We start from the raw sequence: 16,106 nt of genomic DNA, 5'->3' as shown, positions 1-16,106 counted from the left end.
ATTTATCGACTATATTTACCTATCAAATTAAAGACAAGATGGCTGCGCCCATACACAATTTTTCTGTTCAAGATTGTAAAGGTATTTTTGTTTTACTGATAGTTTTTGAAGTTTTCTTAAAATGAATTCTATCTATTTCAATGAAATAACAGATTATTTCTTGTAAACATCAAACATTTTGTCTGTGAAACCTTATTTCGGGTGCAACGCCAAAAAAAATCTCTTTTTCTTCAGAAGTTGAAGGATATTTTTATTCAAATTTGAAACGTGGACTTCAAGTGCAATCTTTACAAATGATTTAAATAACCAAAAAAATTCATTTTAATCAAAAGATATCATCGTGTGATCATAACAAGTAGTTTCACCTCGTAGCAGGCATCGAGCAAGTGTTACCTATGTCTAATCCAATAATATTAGACGTCGGTATTGAGAAACTTCTGATTGACACGGCGTAATGATCAAAAGTGTCTCGTCGTGCTATACCTCTAAGCTACATTGTTGGAGTAACCTATGTCATGATATAGTTGAAGATGTATTGTAGGTCTAGGCCTAGTAAAAAATAATTGGCAGGGTCAGTGACAGACAAACCAAATACTTCAAAATTAAAATGGGTCTTAAGTTATCCAACAAGATTCATCTATATATATACTGTATATCGTTACTTTAACATGAAAATGAACCCTTTTAATTGTTACAGCTGCGTTAAATGATGTCCTTGAAGCATTCCTGCTTCCTGAAAATGCTTCAAGGATAAAGGAAGCGAAGGAGAGTGCTGGTAATGATATGCTTCGAGCCATGCAGATTGTGTTCCCAGCTGTTACACAGATCCAGATGGATGTGATAGAGAGATATGGCTTTACTGCAGATGGCGATGGTATATATTAATTGTTTTAAAAAGTTAATTACTTATAATTTCTCAGTTTTATTCTTTGCAGATAGATTCCTTCATAACTTTGAAATCTGTTTAGTCATGTGACTTTCATCACCATGTGACTTTCAAAATGGCTACAAAATCAATGACTCTACAGTGTACACTGATGGAATATTACATATTATGATTGAAAAATTAACTTTAATTAAAAAAACATTGTAGTTTGCATGAAAAATGAAATAGTAGTTGTTTTCTATAATTACAAGGTAAAATTAAGAAATACAAAATGTAACAGTTTATTTTTGTTCCATTATCAGGCAAGTATTTTTAACAAGTATCTTTTCTTGGACATTTGTTGTCTGTGCCTCTGTTCTATCTCTTTCCCAGAAGAGTTCATTGTATCTTAGAAACAGGGTATGGCTTTTTTGCCTGACAAAAATAATAATATTTTGGTCAAAAAGAAATGTAAATTGAAAATTATCATAAATCACCTTGCACTTATTTCAAGAAAAAAATCTTGGAGCCCAGTTTTAATTCATAATGTGTAACAACTGTCAATATAGTTCATGTTCTTTTATTCTTTATTTTAATATTTCCCCTTAAGGTGTGATCAGGTTCACCCAGACTGTGAAAGCCTTTGAGAAACAGGACCCAGAGATCGCTCAGCTGAACCAGGAGCTGAAGTCATGGCTCATTCCCCCAGTATCCCTCTCATCATCAGATGGAACCGACACTTCTGGCACATCCTAACATCATCTGACTGAACAGGCATTATAACATCATTGGCTGAAATCTAGACTATGTCAATCAAACTTAGTTTTGCAGTCTAAGGCCAAGCCAAGGAAAGAAAATGTTCAAATTCAGAGAGATGAGATTAAACAAAGATAAATTGTGCAATACAAATACAGAGAAAGACTTAAGTTTACCTATTCAGGCAACAGAAACATTATAAACAGTAATGCATTATCACAGAGATGTTTGTTGGATTTCACTGCTGCAAGTTTGATATCCCAGTGATATTGTATGTGTCCTTTTAATAGGTCTGAACAATTATTGTAGCTGATGTTTATAGATTTTGTGTAAGTTATACTTATGGGAACAAAGAGAGATTAAAGTGTATACATTGATGGGATCAAAAATAGGATCAAGCTCCTTATTTAGATAATCTGTGTGAAAAGTTTGTACAGTGTATGTATTTGAATGTTATCTATGTTAATTTTATTATATATTAAGCTTTGTAGGTTTTATTTACATGCCTGTTTACATGTCTATTTACATGTATACTGTTTTTGTTTCGTTAGCAAATCAATAGGCTGTCTGCATTATCATTTTTATATTATATACAATTGTGGTTTTCTTTACATGTACAACATACACTTCTGTTTTTCATGAATTTTGCTGCACAAAATATGGATGATAATTTTGTGATCATGTATTTTTAAAATTTTCAACTTTAGTGCCATGGATGCTCCTCAAATGTCTTTGTAGTGTAATTAACTTTTATAGGTTAATTTACCACAAATCTATCCAACCTAAAGATGTTAATTATAAATGTAGTCACCATCTATTATGATGCTGCTTTATTATGAATTTGATGGCTACACTATTGTGATGCTTTATTTAAATGAAATGAAATAAAATAAAAGGATGTCCAATTATATATCCACTTACACATGGGTTCAAATTTGTTTTTATGTTCTGAAGTTGTACGTCATTGCCTGTTTGGAAAACAAGAAGATGAGAGGGAACCAGAAACATATAAGATATGTTATATGTTTTGCCAGAAACACTGACCAACAGGTCCTATTGTGCAATATATAACATATTGTAAATATTGTCATGACAGAATAGGGTTAGGATTACATACTTGTATCTTCAATTTGAAATTGTAACATTTCTTGAAGTGTCTACCTTTAATGCATTGAAGATGTGTGTTCTTGATTGGACACATATTACGATAATCATGAATGTTCTGTTAGGTATCTCCAAATCTAAATTGCTAAATAAATATAATCTGGAGGTTGAAACGATGTACGATTATGACATTGAATGTTAGTTAGTATCACAAGAAGATGACCACAGACCTTTACTTATAAAACAGTTCTTCATCAGCATTCTATAGATAGAATAGGTTATGCATTCAATAACCACATTCAGATTTTCTCATATTAACATCTGGAATTTAAAAAATCATTTTATTGTGACATATTAAACACTATAGGAAATTCCACATGAAAACATTACATAAATGATATAATTAAATAAGATTCCACAACTTGTTTCTTTTTCCAAACTCTATGTTATACTTCCCCATGAAGAATAATATGTGTTCTTGTAACTGGGCATGCAGGTCTAAAGCCATATCAGAAATATATACTGGTACATCTAATAGATGTTTTTGTTGATATGCAAGCAATGCTTATTTTGAATGCGAAAGTATACCATTGCCAGGACGTAACAAAGATGGCAATTCCGCTGTGAATTAAGTATCATGTATACTATTACCAATATACGACTACATCAGAGATATAAATAGTACTATCTTCTGGAGTTACACAGCAGTTGTGCAATACCCGGTATCAAGGGAGACAACTCGTACACCTGATAGGCTCGTGTAGTGTTTCCAATGTTCAAGGGAGACAATTCAGATTCTTGCTTATTGCATACACAATGTGAAATTCAGATTCCATATTAATAAGTGCGTAATGGTTTTTCCGAAATTGCTCCATAAATACACATTTTTTGATGCAATACATTTAGACGGGTTACGATAGCGCAAGTTTAAAGGACACTAAGTATGTATCTCATCTATTTTATCTTTATATTTAGGAAGTATTTGTATATTTTGAAGTCATATGAAATTGTCATATTATAATCATATTCATACATTGTATATACATCATGAATGTTCGTAGAGTCGCGAAATACAGTTCTAAAGTAATCAGAAAGTTATACATGCACTATTTAACTGGATGTGGTCACTAACTCATTACACTATGCAACATTATATTAGAATGTATGGAATTATTAAAACCGCACACGTCTAAAACTAGTGCCATCTTTTACTACAAAAAAAATTCAATTTTGCTTGTTACGAGCATTTTCATTGGCTTAAAAATTGACTTTATCAGTCATTAAAGGAAAAAATGACGTCGCCGTTTGTAACGTTGCTTCTGATTGGCTGAGATGACGGCGTAATGTTTAGTCCCAAAATGAATTTTGAATATTGAAGAGATTATCTTTAGTAAATTGAATTATAAGGATTAATTTGAATAGATTTTTTATGTTATGGGGATATAATACAAAAATCTGAGTGTATTCTCATCATAAACCGCGTCGACAAGAGACACGATAGCCGGAGGTTGTTTTTCTACCAAACACAATAATGCCAAGTATTTGTTTTAAAACATTAGATCCCCATTGATATTTTGGACCAATGATAATTAACCGTTACAGTGTGCAACTGTATTCCGACAAATGGAATAACTATTGAAACGAAAGCGGTTGAGGTTTAATGATATTTCGAACGTCGTGAGATCACAAAATGTTTGAAGTAGAGTTTTACGTGCCGTCACGCTATATATAACGTTTCGGGGCACGCGAAAATTCATTGGTATCGGTATTTAGGCCCACCCTTCAATTCATGTCCAACAGTGAACGTTCTTAGAAGTATAGCTATACCGTATTATTAAGTTTAAAATATGAATGTTAAAAGAGTTTGGACGCTTGTGTAGAGTCGGAAAAATAATAGCTTACCGTTAATACCACACGTATCTTCCTTACTTGCATAAATTCAAGAAACTGAATCGAATGCTAAATTAAGTTCATAACATACAGTAGCTGATTATCACTGCGCCGCAAATCTTCGTTATTAACATAATAATATATTTGTTTGGTGTTTCAACCTTAATTTAAAGAAAATTTAAAGTATGACGTTATTCATAATTTTGATTTTTGCGTCGAAAACGTAGTTGTTTTTGAATTATCTAAAATGATGACTGCAACACGTATTTTTTTGCAGTTGAACACATTAAAACAGCAGAAATGGAGAATACCGATACAGAACTTGACTACATAGACGAATTTGAGGATGAAACCACGCCCCAAAAGGTAGCTGGTCCTACCCCCGGGGACAGCATGAAAGGAGAGTATGCCTCTATACACAGTTCGGGATTTAGAGACTTTCTTCTCAAACCAGAACTTCTTCGGTCCATCGCCGACTGCGGATTTGAACATCCCTCACAAGGTAAGAAGATATACATGATAAACAAAATAATTAGCAATTTTTGTCACAGTTTTCACCGAATCACCTATATTTGTTGAAGTTATATAACGGATGCTAATGTTTATGTTGTACAGTCCAACACGAGTGTATCCCACAAGCAGTGCTGTCTATGGACGTGTTGTGTCAGGCCAAGTCCGGGATGGGGAAGACGGCTGTCTTTGTACTGGCCACACTACAGCAACTAGAACCCGTGGATGGACAGGTCAGTTGCGTTCATTAGATCAGTCTACTGATAAATGTTCCTCTTTCAGCATTCTCATTTAAGAGCGCACTTACAAAATAAGCATCACATATAGAGCATCTGTTGTGGATAACGCCCAAACATCGAGACATGTACTGTTATTTCAAACGACATCAGTCCAATATACAATTGTTTCGAGCTAAATGGTTTATCATTATCATTATTCAGGTCTCTGTCATAGTCTTGGCGCACATTCGGGAACTTGCCTTCCAAATAGCAGACGATTACCGCAAGTTGTCACGTCACATGGGTAATATCAAGGTCGGTGTGTTTTTTGGAGGAATTCCTATCAAGCGTGATGAGGAGGTGCTGACCAGCAACTGTCCACACGTTGTCATTGGAACACCAGGCCGTATTCTAGACCTGACCCGGAAAGGGAAACTCAAACTGGGAAACGTCCGCCATTTCATCTTGGATGAATGTGACAAGATGCTTCAAACATTAGGTAAGTATTAAGGTAAACTTTCTTTTCAAACAACACCTTGTTCCAAATCACTTAAAACATAGAGTGTAGCATGCTTAGACGAAGGGCTATCAAGTTTGTTGAAATGAATGACTTTTCACCCTCATTCAAGGTCCTAGTTGTCAAATATATTAAAAACTATCAACTTCTGAAGATATCTTAGTAACGGTGTCTTTATTGTAAGTCGAAGAAAAGGTGAGCATTTTTATTCCTAATTCTGTATACGGTATTGTATTTTACCGTTAAGGCCGATTCCATATTTCTTTTCTAATATTCGTATTATAATTGTGAAATAGCTAAGCGATATACATGTTGTTTTAGATTTCATAAGGTACCATTTATATATCAACTAAAGTCCATGTGAAACAATCCGTTTATAATTGAAACATTTTATTTGCTATTTTCTTCAGACATGCGGAAGGATGTCCAAGAGATTTTCAAACTGACACCGCACGAGAAGCAAGTGATGATGTTCAGTGCCACTCTTGGGAAGGAATCCCGCCTTGTCTGCAAGAGGTTTATGCAGGATGTAATTATACAAGTTTTGTTATACTGTCTCCTCGTGGACTTCTCTTACCGCCATTCCATTCCACCATGTATTGTACGCTGTCATTCGACCCGTTTGAGAGGTTTCACTCCGTTGATTTTCGACTTTGGACAGTTATCAAATGAAGATGAAGATTTCCGCTGAAGACTACACCTCAGGGTCTTTATATCTCTATACCCTGTTGTCATGGCGAATGCTGCCATCAAACTGCAGCTGTAACCTGAGCTGAGTCTAGCATTCGTTCAGCATGCTGTCGCTGACATCGGACGCTTTGTCTCACTATTGCCATTCGAACGCCACCCTGACCGACCTTTTGGAATTAAACAACGCGATTCCAACTTCCTCACACATCCCGGAATCCATCATTCTGGAAGCCGCCATAAATTGCTTCGAATTTTAATTGCTAACTGTATAATTCTGAACAATGTTAGCTGTGCAGCATTTTGGCATTGCTTTTTCAGGATTTCCAAATAATTAGTAGTGAACTTGTACTCAAGCTCGAGTTGTCGACTCACAGTGACTACCTAATAATTCTTGGACTCAGAGGGAGCCGTTGCAAAGGCGTTTCCTCTTTTGTGATTATACGCTTTGATACTACGCTCTTGTCAGATTATAAGCCCTTTACTGGAGAATAGGCATATGACTTTACCATTGAGTAGTTAAAAAAACATAAAAACAAAACGACCGACCGATAGACATCTTGTATTTTAATTGTTGAAGTTCGGTATCGTTATTTCTCAGAAAATAGTGGACGGTTCTGTCCCCATTTTCAAATGTAGGCTCCCATTGGATCCTAGTTATGCATATCGCGTTTTGAATGCAACCAATCGGATGTCAAGATGGCGGACCACAGGCAGCTAAGGCAGGTTTATAGCTTCATCACAACCACCGACGCAATCATTCAGCAAATGAGCTTTGGCGTTGCCATATAACAGTCAAAAGCCCCATCACATGTTTCCTTCATAGTTATGGTTATAACCAGAATGATATGAGTTCACGCTCCGGAATATATTGGTCAAACGAGATCTATCACAAAGAATCTCCACGATATACTGCTTAGTATGGATATTGGGAGTTGAAATCATGTAATCACGACCATTTTACACCGAATCCAACATATTTGCTATGAACGTACTACAGTTCACAACAATGTATTCATCTGCGGAGTCTGTATTGCTGTCTTGAGTCAAAATCATGGATTTATTGGCTGTGGATCATCCGTTGTGAGCAGAAAACGAATTGAAAGTGATTACATTCCACTAGATTTTGTACAATTCTCTTTATTACGCAGTATATTTTGTGTCTTTGGTTGTGGTTGTCTTTTTCCACCACCACTTGTAAACGTTGGCAATTCCTTGGAGGATGAACAACCCATGTTCTAGTGTACGTAGTTCGTTTTGTTGTGCTTACAAGTTGTTTAGTATGCTGATAATTGTAGTGGTGTGTGTCGTTAACAAAGACTGATGTATAGTCATGATGGTACACAAACTTCATTCATTGGCAAGGAGAGTGTACGACCTGACAATTGAAACGTTTTGACGAAATTTACATACAGTTTAAACTGGCATGACGACAAAGAAAACATCCACACCTCAGTGACAAATGGGATTTACTCAACTATGCAGCTTTCCATATCAGCTATGAAGTTGACCTGCTGCAGACGTTTGACTTCATCTTCAAATCATTGGGCGGTTTATCTATTTTTTTAAATTTTTCTTTTGTATTTACAATTCCATCTATTACAATTTATTTACGTTTTTGGCTCGTTGAAATATGAGCATTCATTGATTGCACTTTCATTTTAAGGTTAAAAAATTTGACTTATTTCTTCTTATTAAAGATTGTTGAGTACTTTTGTCAAAAATATGTCAAAATGAGGAAATAATGAAAATCATTCAAAAGATTTACATGACACATTTATGCCGACTACTGCAAACCAACTTTCATACGCGTGCGATTTATTTTTGCGAATTTCGCGATTCCAAGTAATTTCGCGGAAGTTTATCTCCGCAAATTAATATCTACTTATATCATCTATATTGATTTTTTAGTTGTATTTAATTATCATTCTCGAATAATTATCTTCACTAACTTGTTTTGAAATCGAAATCGCGAAATTTAATAGACGCGAAAGAAAGTTGTTTTACAGAATTGGTAAACATAAATAATCATGAACAAAAAATCAAGTATGGATAAGATAAGATTTATTTTGAACCGATTCTCTGCAAAGTGTTCATACCCATGGATGGAAGAGCATATACACATTTCTATGATTGATACTATTTTGCTCATGGTATGTACGCTTATTTTTGAAAGTAAAATCGTTATTTCATTCGAAGACATCTGCCAGTGGCGTAGGAAGAAAACGTAATGGGGGGGGGGGGGGGGGGGCAAAGGTCCTCAATATTTCGTAACAACCCACCCACCCACCCACCCACACACACCCTCGGGCGCCCCGCACCCACAGGATGTAATTTATATATTTTTTTTCATATATCATTACATATAATCCTTGTAAATTTATATAAACAATGGTGTCGGTAACAGGAAATTAATGAATACGCAATTAAAGGGTATCCTCTGGGAAATATAATGATAAGGAATGACTGAGATGAGTTTTACGATGGAATTTGAGGATTTTGCGAGCGCCGAAGGCGCGAGATTTTTGCGGTTTTGGGGTTCGGGGGTCTCCCCCGGGAAAAAAAAATACGATTTAGAATAGCAGAGATGAGTTTTACGGCAATTTTGTTGAATTTGCGAGCGCCGAATGGGCGGGATTTTGGTGTTCGCGGGGTCCGGGGGTCTGCCCTGGGAAAAAAATTACAATTTAGAATGGCAGCGATGGGAGAACCCAGGACCCTAAAACAACAAAATATGACGCCTTCGGTACTCAAAAATTCATCAAATACATCATAAAACTCATCTCAGCCATTCTAAATCTTAATTTTTCCCCCGGGGGGGAGACCCCCGGACCCCTCAAACACCAAAATCCAACGCCTTCGGCCCTCGCAAATAAAACAAAATGCGTCGTAAAACTTACGGGGACAAAAATTAAGATTTAGAATAGCTGAGATGAGTTTTATGATGTATTTGATGAATTTGTGAGTACCGAAGGCGTCATATTTTGTTGTTTTAGGGTCCTGGGTTTACCAACGGGGACAAAAATTAAGATTTAGAATAGCTGAGATGAGTTTTACGATGTATTTTGATGAATCTGCGAGCTCCAAAGGCGCGATATTTTGTTGTTTGGGGGGTCCGAGGGTCTCCCCGGGAAAAAACCCATAACGATTTGGAATGGCTGAGATGAGTTTTACAATGTATTTTGCTGATTTTAAAGCGTTCTGAACACGGTTATTTTTCGATTTAAAAATGATAATTGCGAGTTCGTCATATCATTATGCAACCCTGCTCGATCTGAACAAACCGGATTCACACCATCGGCACATTGTTGTATAACTCAAAGTAATAATGAATTGAAGGCATATAAACAAATTAACCTTTTAAGAAGCATTTTGTTTTAAATAGTATAATTCCTTGATGGACATTTTTAGTCTAGTTCGTGTGTATTGAATTTTCATTATTAAAGGTTTGAACATTACGTGATTGAACGTTTTAGGAAACGCGCCGCGCAGCGGAAATTTTCTAAAATTAGATACAAAAATGTGCATGGGGACCCTTTTTTCTTTCAAATGTGCATTTTTAGAACATTTCATCGGCGAAAAAGGGGGGGGGGGCAAAAAGACGTGTTTGGCCCCCCCCCCGTCCTGAGGAACGCTGCCCCCCCCCTGCCCCCCCCCCCCCCCCCCCCCCCCCCCCCCCCCCCCCCCCCCCCCCCCCCCCCCCCCCGCTCCCTACGCCCCTGCATCTGTTTAATGCTAAGTGACGGAGTTCTTTCATCCAGTAAACTCGAGTGTTTGGAATATCTCTAACATTTCTCGCGTTATTTTAGATTTGGTTTTAACTCTTCGATTTCAGCCACTGGAGGTCTTTGTAGATGACTGTTCCAAGCTGACCTTGCACGGCCTTCGACAGTTTTATGTCAAGGTCACGGAGAAAGAAAAGAACAGACAACTCATGAAGCTTCTCGACGCACTGGAATTTAACCAGGTATTTACAATACTATGATCTCATTCACCCTAATGACGAAATTTAAGGCTTATAACATACCACGACGGAGAATGTATGTAGGATTGAAATAATGACATAATTATTTCAAAAATATACAATAGGAAATTTATATTGAACTACGAGTCTTATGCATCACCATATGCAGAATTAGGAAGTACGCTTGATATTTTCGCGAATGTTACCATTACTGTCCAGCTGTATGACATAATCTGCCCAAATGGTCTAGGTACCATTGTCTACTGAAAAAAATCTCTTTTTATCATCTTGCAAACAAACAAGCGTATCTTTTCATGTGATGGTGTTTGAACCGATCTCTTCCAGGTGATCATCTTTGTGAAGTCTGTCCAGAGGTGTACGTCCCTAGCACAGTTGTTACTGGAGCAGAACTTCCCCGCCATTACTATACACAGTGGGATGCAACAGGAGGAAAGGTAAACCCATGAAAATGTCTATTTCTGGGTTCAGTTATGTCAATATTCCTTAAAGGGACAGTTCGATCTAAGAGTGCATAAATACTTGCACATATTTCGGAAACAAACCAGTTCTAATGGTAATTAGATTAGTTGGTTTAACTGTGATATGTCAGAAAAGCCCACAGTAGTCAAATGTATGTGAAATGTTCAATCGCCATAACACATAGCCTTGTATGCCGAACCCTGACCTTTGCCTGTGCAGTGAAGAATTTTTTGTCTAGAACTACTAAAAACGCTCTTACAGTTGTGTTAACATTATTAGATGCATGTTCTTGTCTAGAAATACTTTTATTAACTCCTCAGTGGTTATGTATTGCGTTTGTTTAACGTGCGTGACTTTGACTCGGGTAAGGGTACAGCGTACATGTTGTACCTGCTTACATTATGTAATCGTATTGCTCAACGATTTGGAATTTCAATGGTATTAATCAAAATACTTAACAATGTTGTGGAATTTGCCACTATTTCTTTTCATATGTTTCATAAGGAATGTAGAAAAATACATTTATGTCATATTTTGCTTCATGGTTATGTAAAGAATTAGCCTCACTGAATTGTCCCTTTAACTTTAAATTATTCCTTATCTTAAAAAAAACCCATTGGAATACATAACATAGTTGAAGGAAACTCCCTCTCTTAGCTTCTCAACCTCTGTTATACCTTCCTTTGGGAAATTTTAAGTGAAGGAATTTCTTAAGGTGAAGGAATGTTGATGAACCTAAGCCCTGGTTTGTTGATTGGAAATATATGTGTACTTTATGGTGGTTGTCCTCAATTGAGCAGAGAACACTCACTCTTTCGGAACGTCTGGGTTTTGCCCTTGTTTTATCGATAAATCCCTGTTTTGTTTATGATTTGTCCTTGTTTTATCGATACCACTGATGAATAATAATTTAATCATTATTTAGACTTTTGCCTATTTTTACATTGGTTAATAATCGTTGCACATATAGTCGAGAAATTCTGAACGATTTTTCCACGAACATGCGGTAGTGCTTACTAAGCTTGGATTGTCGAATTGATTAATGATACAGGTTGTCTAGATACAAGCAGTTTAAGGAATTCGAGAAGCGACTCCTGGTGTCCACGAATTTGTTTGGCCGGGGGATGGATATTGTCGGAGTCAACATTGTATTTAATTACGATATGGCGGAGGATTCAGACACATTCCTCCATAGGGTGAGTAGGAATCCGGGGTTGTAGATAGGTCAACTGTATAGTTATAACTGAACATTGAAGGGACAATGGAAGCAATATAATTCAACTGGATTATTATTTTTCGATTTCCGAGATGAAGTTAATACGGAATTCTATATATATTAAAAATTAAGTAGTATTTTGGTATCGTGTGTCAGCTAATATGACATAGTTTACAAGACACTTAAAGGATACAGAGGTCATTGGCCTGTGTAAATAGTTGTTACATAGCGGATACGCCATGGGAAGGAAGATAGAAAGCCTTACTCCGGATATGGAGTCAGATTATGTTAGTAAAATTGATACAATAGAAAGATCAAACGTCGCAGATTTCAACACTTTGTATCATATCCTCGCATTATAGCAATTACAATGTAATATAGTATACTAATCGATAATCTTCTTGGGTCAAAATTTTCTCGATTCAGACCTAAAACTAGAAAATTAAATTTTGGCGATATAAAAATCCGTGATTGGGCAATTTAACCAATTCTTAATATTTCAGGGATTAAGCGCGAAATTGCAAATTTGATGCCATTTTTATGTATCCATTATAAGTATTAACAAACATTATGACTGTTGTAGGTGGCCAGAGCTGGTAGATTCGGAACCAAGGGTATGGCTATTACGTTTATCTCTAGTGAGATGGACGCCGCCATCATGAATGAGGTACAGGAGCGATTTGAGGTGAACGTTCCTGTTTTACCCGATGAAATAGACACATCCTCTTACCGTAAGTACACCAATCTGATAACATATTTTTTTTATCTCAATATACATTTACTATATATAAGCGTTTCTTATAAAATGGCGTATGTTATACAAATAGAATACATATGTATACATGAAACTATTAAATTTGAACTTTTAAAAGAAAATATCAGGCCTCAGGAAAAATATGCAACAGATTTAAGTCCAAAACTGTCGTAATTTTAGACTTAGCCAATCCAAGATGATGTAACAAAAAGTTACATAATTTATGATTGGCTAAGATTCTTTCATGATCCTGGAGCCAGGTGTCCCGTAAAAGTGAGCGTCTTCTGCTTCAACGATTGCACCTGTTATGCACGTTAAGGCCCGTTAAGGCCATATTGTGGGTAAAAACACTCTACCCAATGACAGACGTAATGATGACTGGAATAAATTGATATAAAATATAAATGAATACACAACGCTACGTCTATATTTACACATTATATGTCATCCTAAGATATGATAGTGTCAATATGTCATGTTTATTGTATATCTATGGCAAATCTGTCCACCTTAGTCGGTAGATAAAATGTTACTTAAGGCATTTCGTTATTTAGTTCCATTTTATGTTGTGTCCAATAAATACAGACTGTAAACAAAGAATGATTATGTCAGTAATGTTTTGTTATTTTTTTCGTTTGCAGTGCCAGGAAAGTGGATGATGTGTGATACGGAAAAAAGTTGTTTTGTTATTTTTTCGTTTGCAGTGCCAGGAAAAGTGGATGATGTGTGATACGGAAAAAAGGCTGGCTGGAAAGTGAAATAGATACGCAAAATAAGGAAGTGGCAAACTGACCTCCTTACATATAAATCGTCTGTGATACATGGGAGTTTTCCTTGGGTTTATTTTTGATCTGATGTGTGCAAATGTGTGGTGTGTCATTACGGCTATTTGAAAGAACAAACTTCTGTGATGTCTCTTACAAGATTGTGGTAGTACATGTACATAATGTTCGTGATGTGAATTTTATTTGAGATGATCTGTTCTAGGAAGGTGAATTTCACATATCTTCAGCAATATTTAAAATACATGGATTGTGTTAAAATAATGAGGAAATAAAAAACATTTTTGATTGGAGAAAATAAAACCCATATACATGTATATTCAATATGATAATTTTATCGTTGATTTGTACAATAATTGTATATCTCACTTGTATATAAGTTTTTCGTCAGATTTAATGTACATTTTATCATAGTGTAATCACTATGTTTATTTTGTCATGATGTGGTGTAGCTTTGTTGGTTTATTTTGTGTCTTTAGTCAACGTAATCATGAATGTTGTACTGCAGTTAATAAATACTTTACATACTATACATGATGCGTATGTTGTTTTTGTATCCTTACATTTCACAAGTCGATGATATAGTATAACAAAATAATATCAATGCGTCCTACAATACTTTTTAATAACAACATGCACAAATTTTAGAATGAGAATTAGCATCTTAATTCGGGATTGCATAAGTATAATCCTCTGAAAGTTATGTCATATTATTTACTTACTTGGAGGCGAGCGACCAGGAGAACAACATTGCTAATACGTTGGGTAGTGCGTTCAAACCCCGGTGTGACCATTCATTTTGCTGCTTCGCATTGTGATCCTGACATGGCGAGGCCTCTTGGAAACTGTCCAGGAGTTCTTCAAATGGAAACACCTAGTACCCTATTTAAATATGGGAGAGAACCTGACCTAAGTGGTTTACCATATTTGTGCATAAGAAGTATTGCTACAGCTGTAGTTGCTGTACATAGAGAAAACTACAGAAGAAAGGAACAATTCTCGGCAGTAGGAGAAGTCTGAATGCTACTATGTACCAAAAGAGAATCAGAGAAGGATTCTACGAACGATCCACAGAGCAATTTCCCTGCTTAGAGTTGAATGCAAGATCTTTTTTCTCTGTGGTGACTACTTAGTAGGCGGCTATCAGACTACATACTAAGTAAACGCTGCATAGACACGTCAGCACAAATGGGGAAATTTTCAAGCTTCACTAGAATGTAGAACTGTCCTAAGTAAGATAATTCGTCAGACCAAGGTTGATAGAAGAGACTTGTTTGAAAATGGTTTGGCTAGACTTGGCAAATGTACATGAAAGCTTCATGCACAAGGTGATGGAGATAGCTTATGAAATGATATTGCTACCTGATTCACATGATATGAAAGAAGACAGCCGGAGTCCCAGATTAACAAATCGACCGTTCCAAACCATGTCACACAGAAAAACCATGTAATAAGGAAGCCATCTGAATTCGCCGCAATCCGTGCGTTCCATTTGCAGATTCGTACCAGTTGTGCTGTATCTCAAATGGAGCGCGCCGTACCAGCAGAACTGTATCGGTGCAAGTGGTTCGTTTTCAGAAGCGTACCACTTGCATCCAAGATGGCGGACCCAAGATTTTTCATTTTTCACCGGAATGTTTTCTTTGTTTGAAACAAAACAGAGAGTATATATACCCTATGAAATTACATGGATTACTTATTTCAATGTATGCCAAAACTCTTTAGGTTTTACTTTTATATCCATTTTATTTTTAACATCGAAGATACTTGGCCTTTAATATGGGTGCCGCCATCATGGACAAATCCAAACGCGTCCCATTAGGCGGTGCGGTATCACTTTAGTACAACTGGTACGAATCCACAAATGGAACGCACGGGACCCCCTTTTACGTTCCGAGAAGAGAGACTTTTCATAACCATCAATGAGATTACGGAGGCCTCGCTCAGGCATATTATATCGAAAAAAGACATCATGAAATTTAATTCGACGACCGCGAAGAATTTAGAGTAATGTTTGTGCAAATAGCGCTGGTATTTCTTAGTGACGGCACTTCGTATAGATGTGTAGGATGATTTTGAAAGGAAAATTATTGCTCTTTCCAACGTTTATAACCATTTTATGAAGATGTGCTAGAAATGTGTTTTTATAGCCGCTAAAGCTAGGCGGTTTAGAAATTTTGAGTCTGGGAGCTTTCACCCTTCTCGTATATAGTAGGGCCTACATGTAGATCTAGACCTCTAAAACTTCTAAAAATGGTCTTATGGCACTCTTGTGGATCCATGGTTACGTAATCTTTAACTAATCTGTAACTAATTCTCAGATCCCTGTGGTAAGAATATAATGTTGGCTGTATGACTTTTAA

The 16,106-nt window shown here is 36.2% G+C and overlaps 2 protein-coding genes across 2 annotated transcripts; both read left to right on the top strand.

Moving 5' to 3' along the window:
• The first annotated feature begins 3 nt into the window (after nt 1-3).
• LOC138320853 (protein C10-like) lies at nt 4-2,541 on the top strand. The gene is made up of 3 exons (XM_069264121.1): nt 4-81; nt 698-874; nt 1,476-2,541. The coding sequence occupies exons 1-3, from the start codon at nt 39-41 to the stop codon at nt 1,619-1,621; spliced, it is 366 nt and encodes a 121-aa protein (XP_069120222.1). The 5' UTR covers nt 4-38; the 3' UTR covers nt 1,622-2,541.
• Nucleotides 2,542-3,531: 990 nt separating this feature from the next.
• On the top strand, nt 3,532-14,288 carry LOC138320854 (ATP-dependent RNA helicase DDX39A-like). The gene is made up of 11 exons (XM_069264122.1): nt 3,532-3,666; nt 4,893-5,117; nt 5,231-5,358; nt 5,566-5,842; nt 6,271-6,389; nt 10,383-10,514; nt 10,857-10,966; nt 12,043-12,187; nt 12,791-12,938; nt 13,603-13,612; nt 13,678-14,288. The coding sequence occupies exons 2-11, from the start codon at nt 4,916-4,918 to the stop codon at nt 13,682-13,684; spliced, it is 1,278 nt and encodes a 425-aa protein (XP_069120223.1). The 5' UTR covers nt 3,532-3,666; nt 4,893-4,915; the 3' UTR covers nt 13,685-14,288.
• Nucleotides 14,289-16,106: the final 1,818 nt, after the last annotated feature.

Source organism: Argopecten irradians, chromosome 4 (assembly GCF_041381155.1).
Source record: "Argopecten irradians isolate NY chromosome 4, Ai_NY, whole genome shotgun sequence".
Lineage (NCBI taxonomy): Eukaryota > Metazoa > Mollusca > Bivalvia > Pectinida > Pectinidae > Argopecten > Argopecten irradians.
Note: the sequence above shows the minus strand (reverse complement) of the source record. Positions and strands in the feature narration are given on the sequence as shown.

What these genes read in the sequence shown, in the direction of transcription:
- LOC138320854 (XM_069264122.1), top strand. Translation starts at nt 4,916, where the DNA reads ATGGAGAATACCGATACAGAACTTGACTACATAGACGAATTTGAGGAT. An exon ending in TAGAACCCGTGGATGGACAG is followed by an intron (nt 5,359 to 5,565) that starts GTCAGTTGCGTT and finishes ATCATTATTCAG; the next exon opens with GTCTCTGTCATAGTCTTGGC. An exon ending in ACGCACTGGAATTTAACCAG is followed by an intron (nt 10,515 to 10,856) that starts GTATTTACAATA and finishes GATCTCTTCCAG; the next exon opens with GTGATCATCTTTGTGAAGTC.
- LOC138320853 (XM_069264121.1), top strand. Translation starts at nt 39, where the DNA reads ATGGCTGCGCCCATACACAATTTTTCTGTTCAAGATTGTAAAG. An exon ending in TTCTGTTCAAGATTGTAAAG is followed by an intron (nt 82 to 697) that starts GTATTTTTGTTT and finishes TAATTGTTACAG; the next exon opens with CTGCGTTAAATGATGTCCTT. An exon ending in CTTTACTGCAGATGGCGATG is followed by an intron (nt 875 to 1,475) that starts GTATATATTAAT and finishes TTTCCCCTTAAG; the next exon opens with GTGTGATCAGGTTCACCCAG.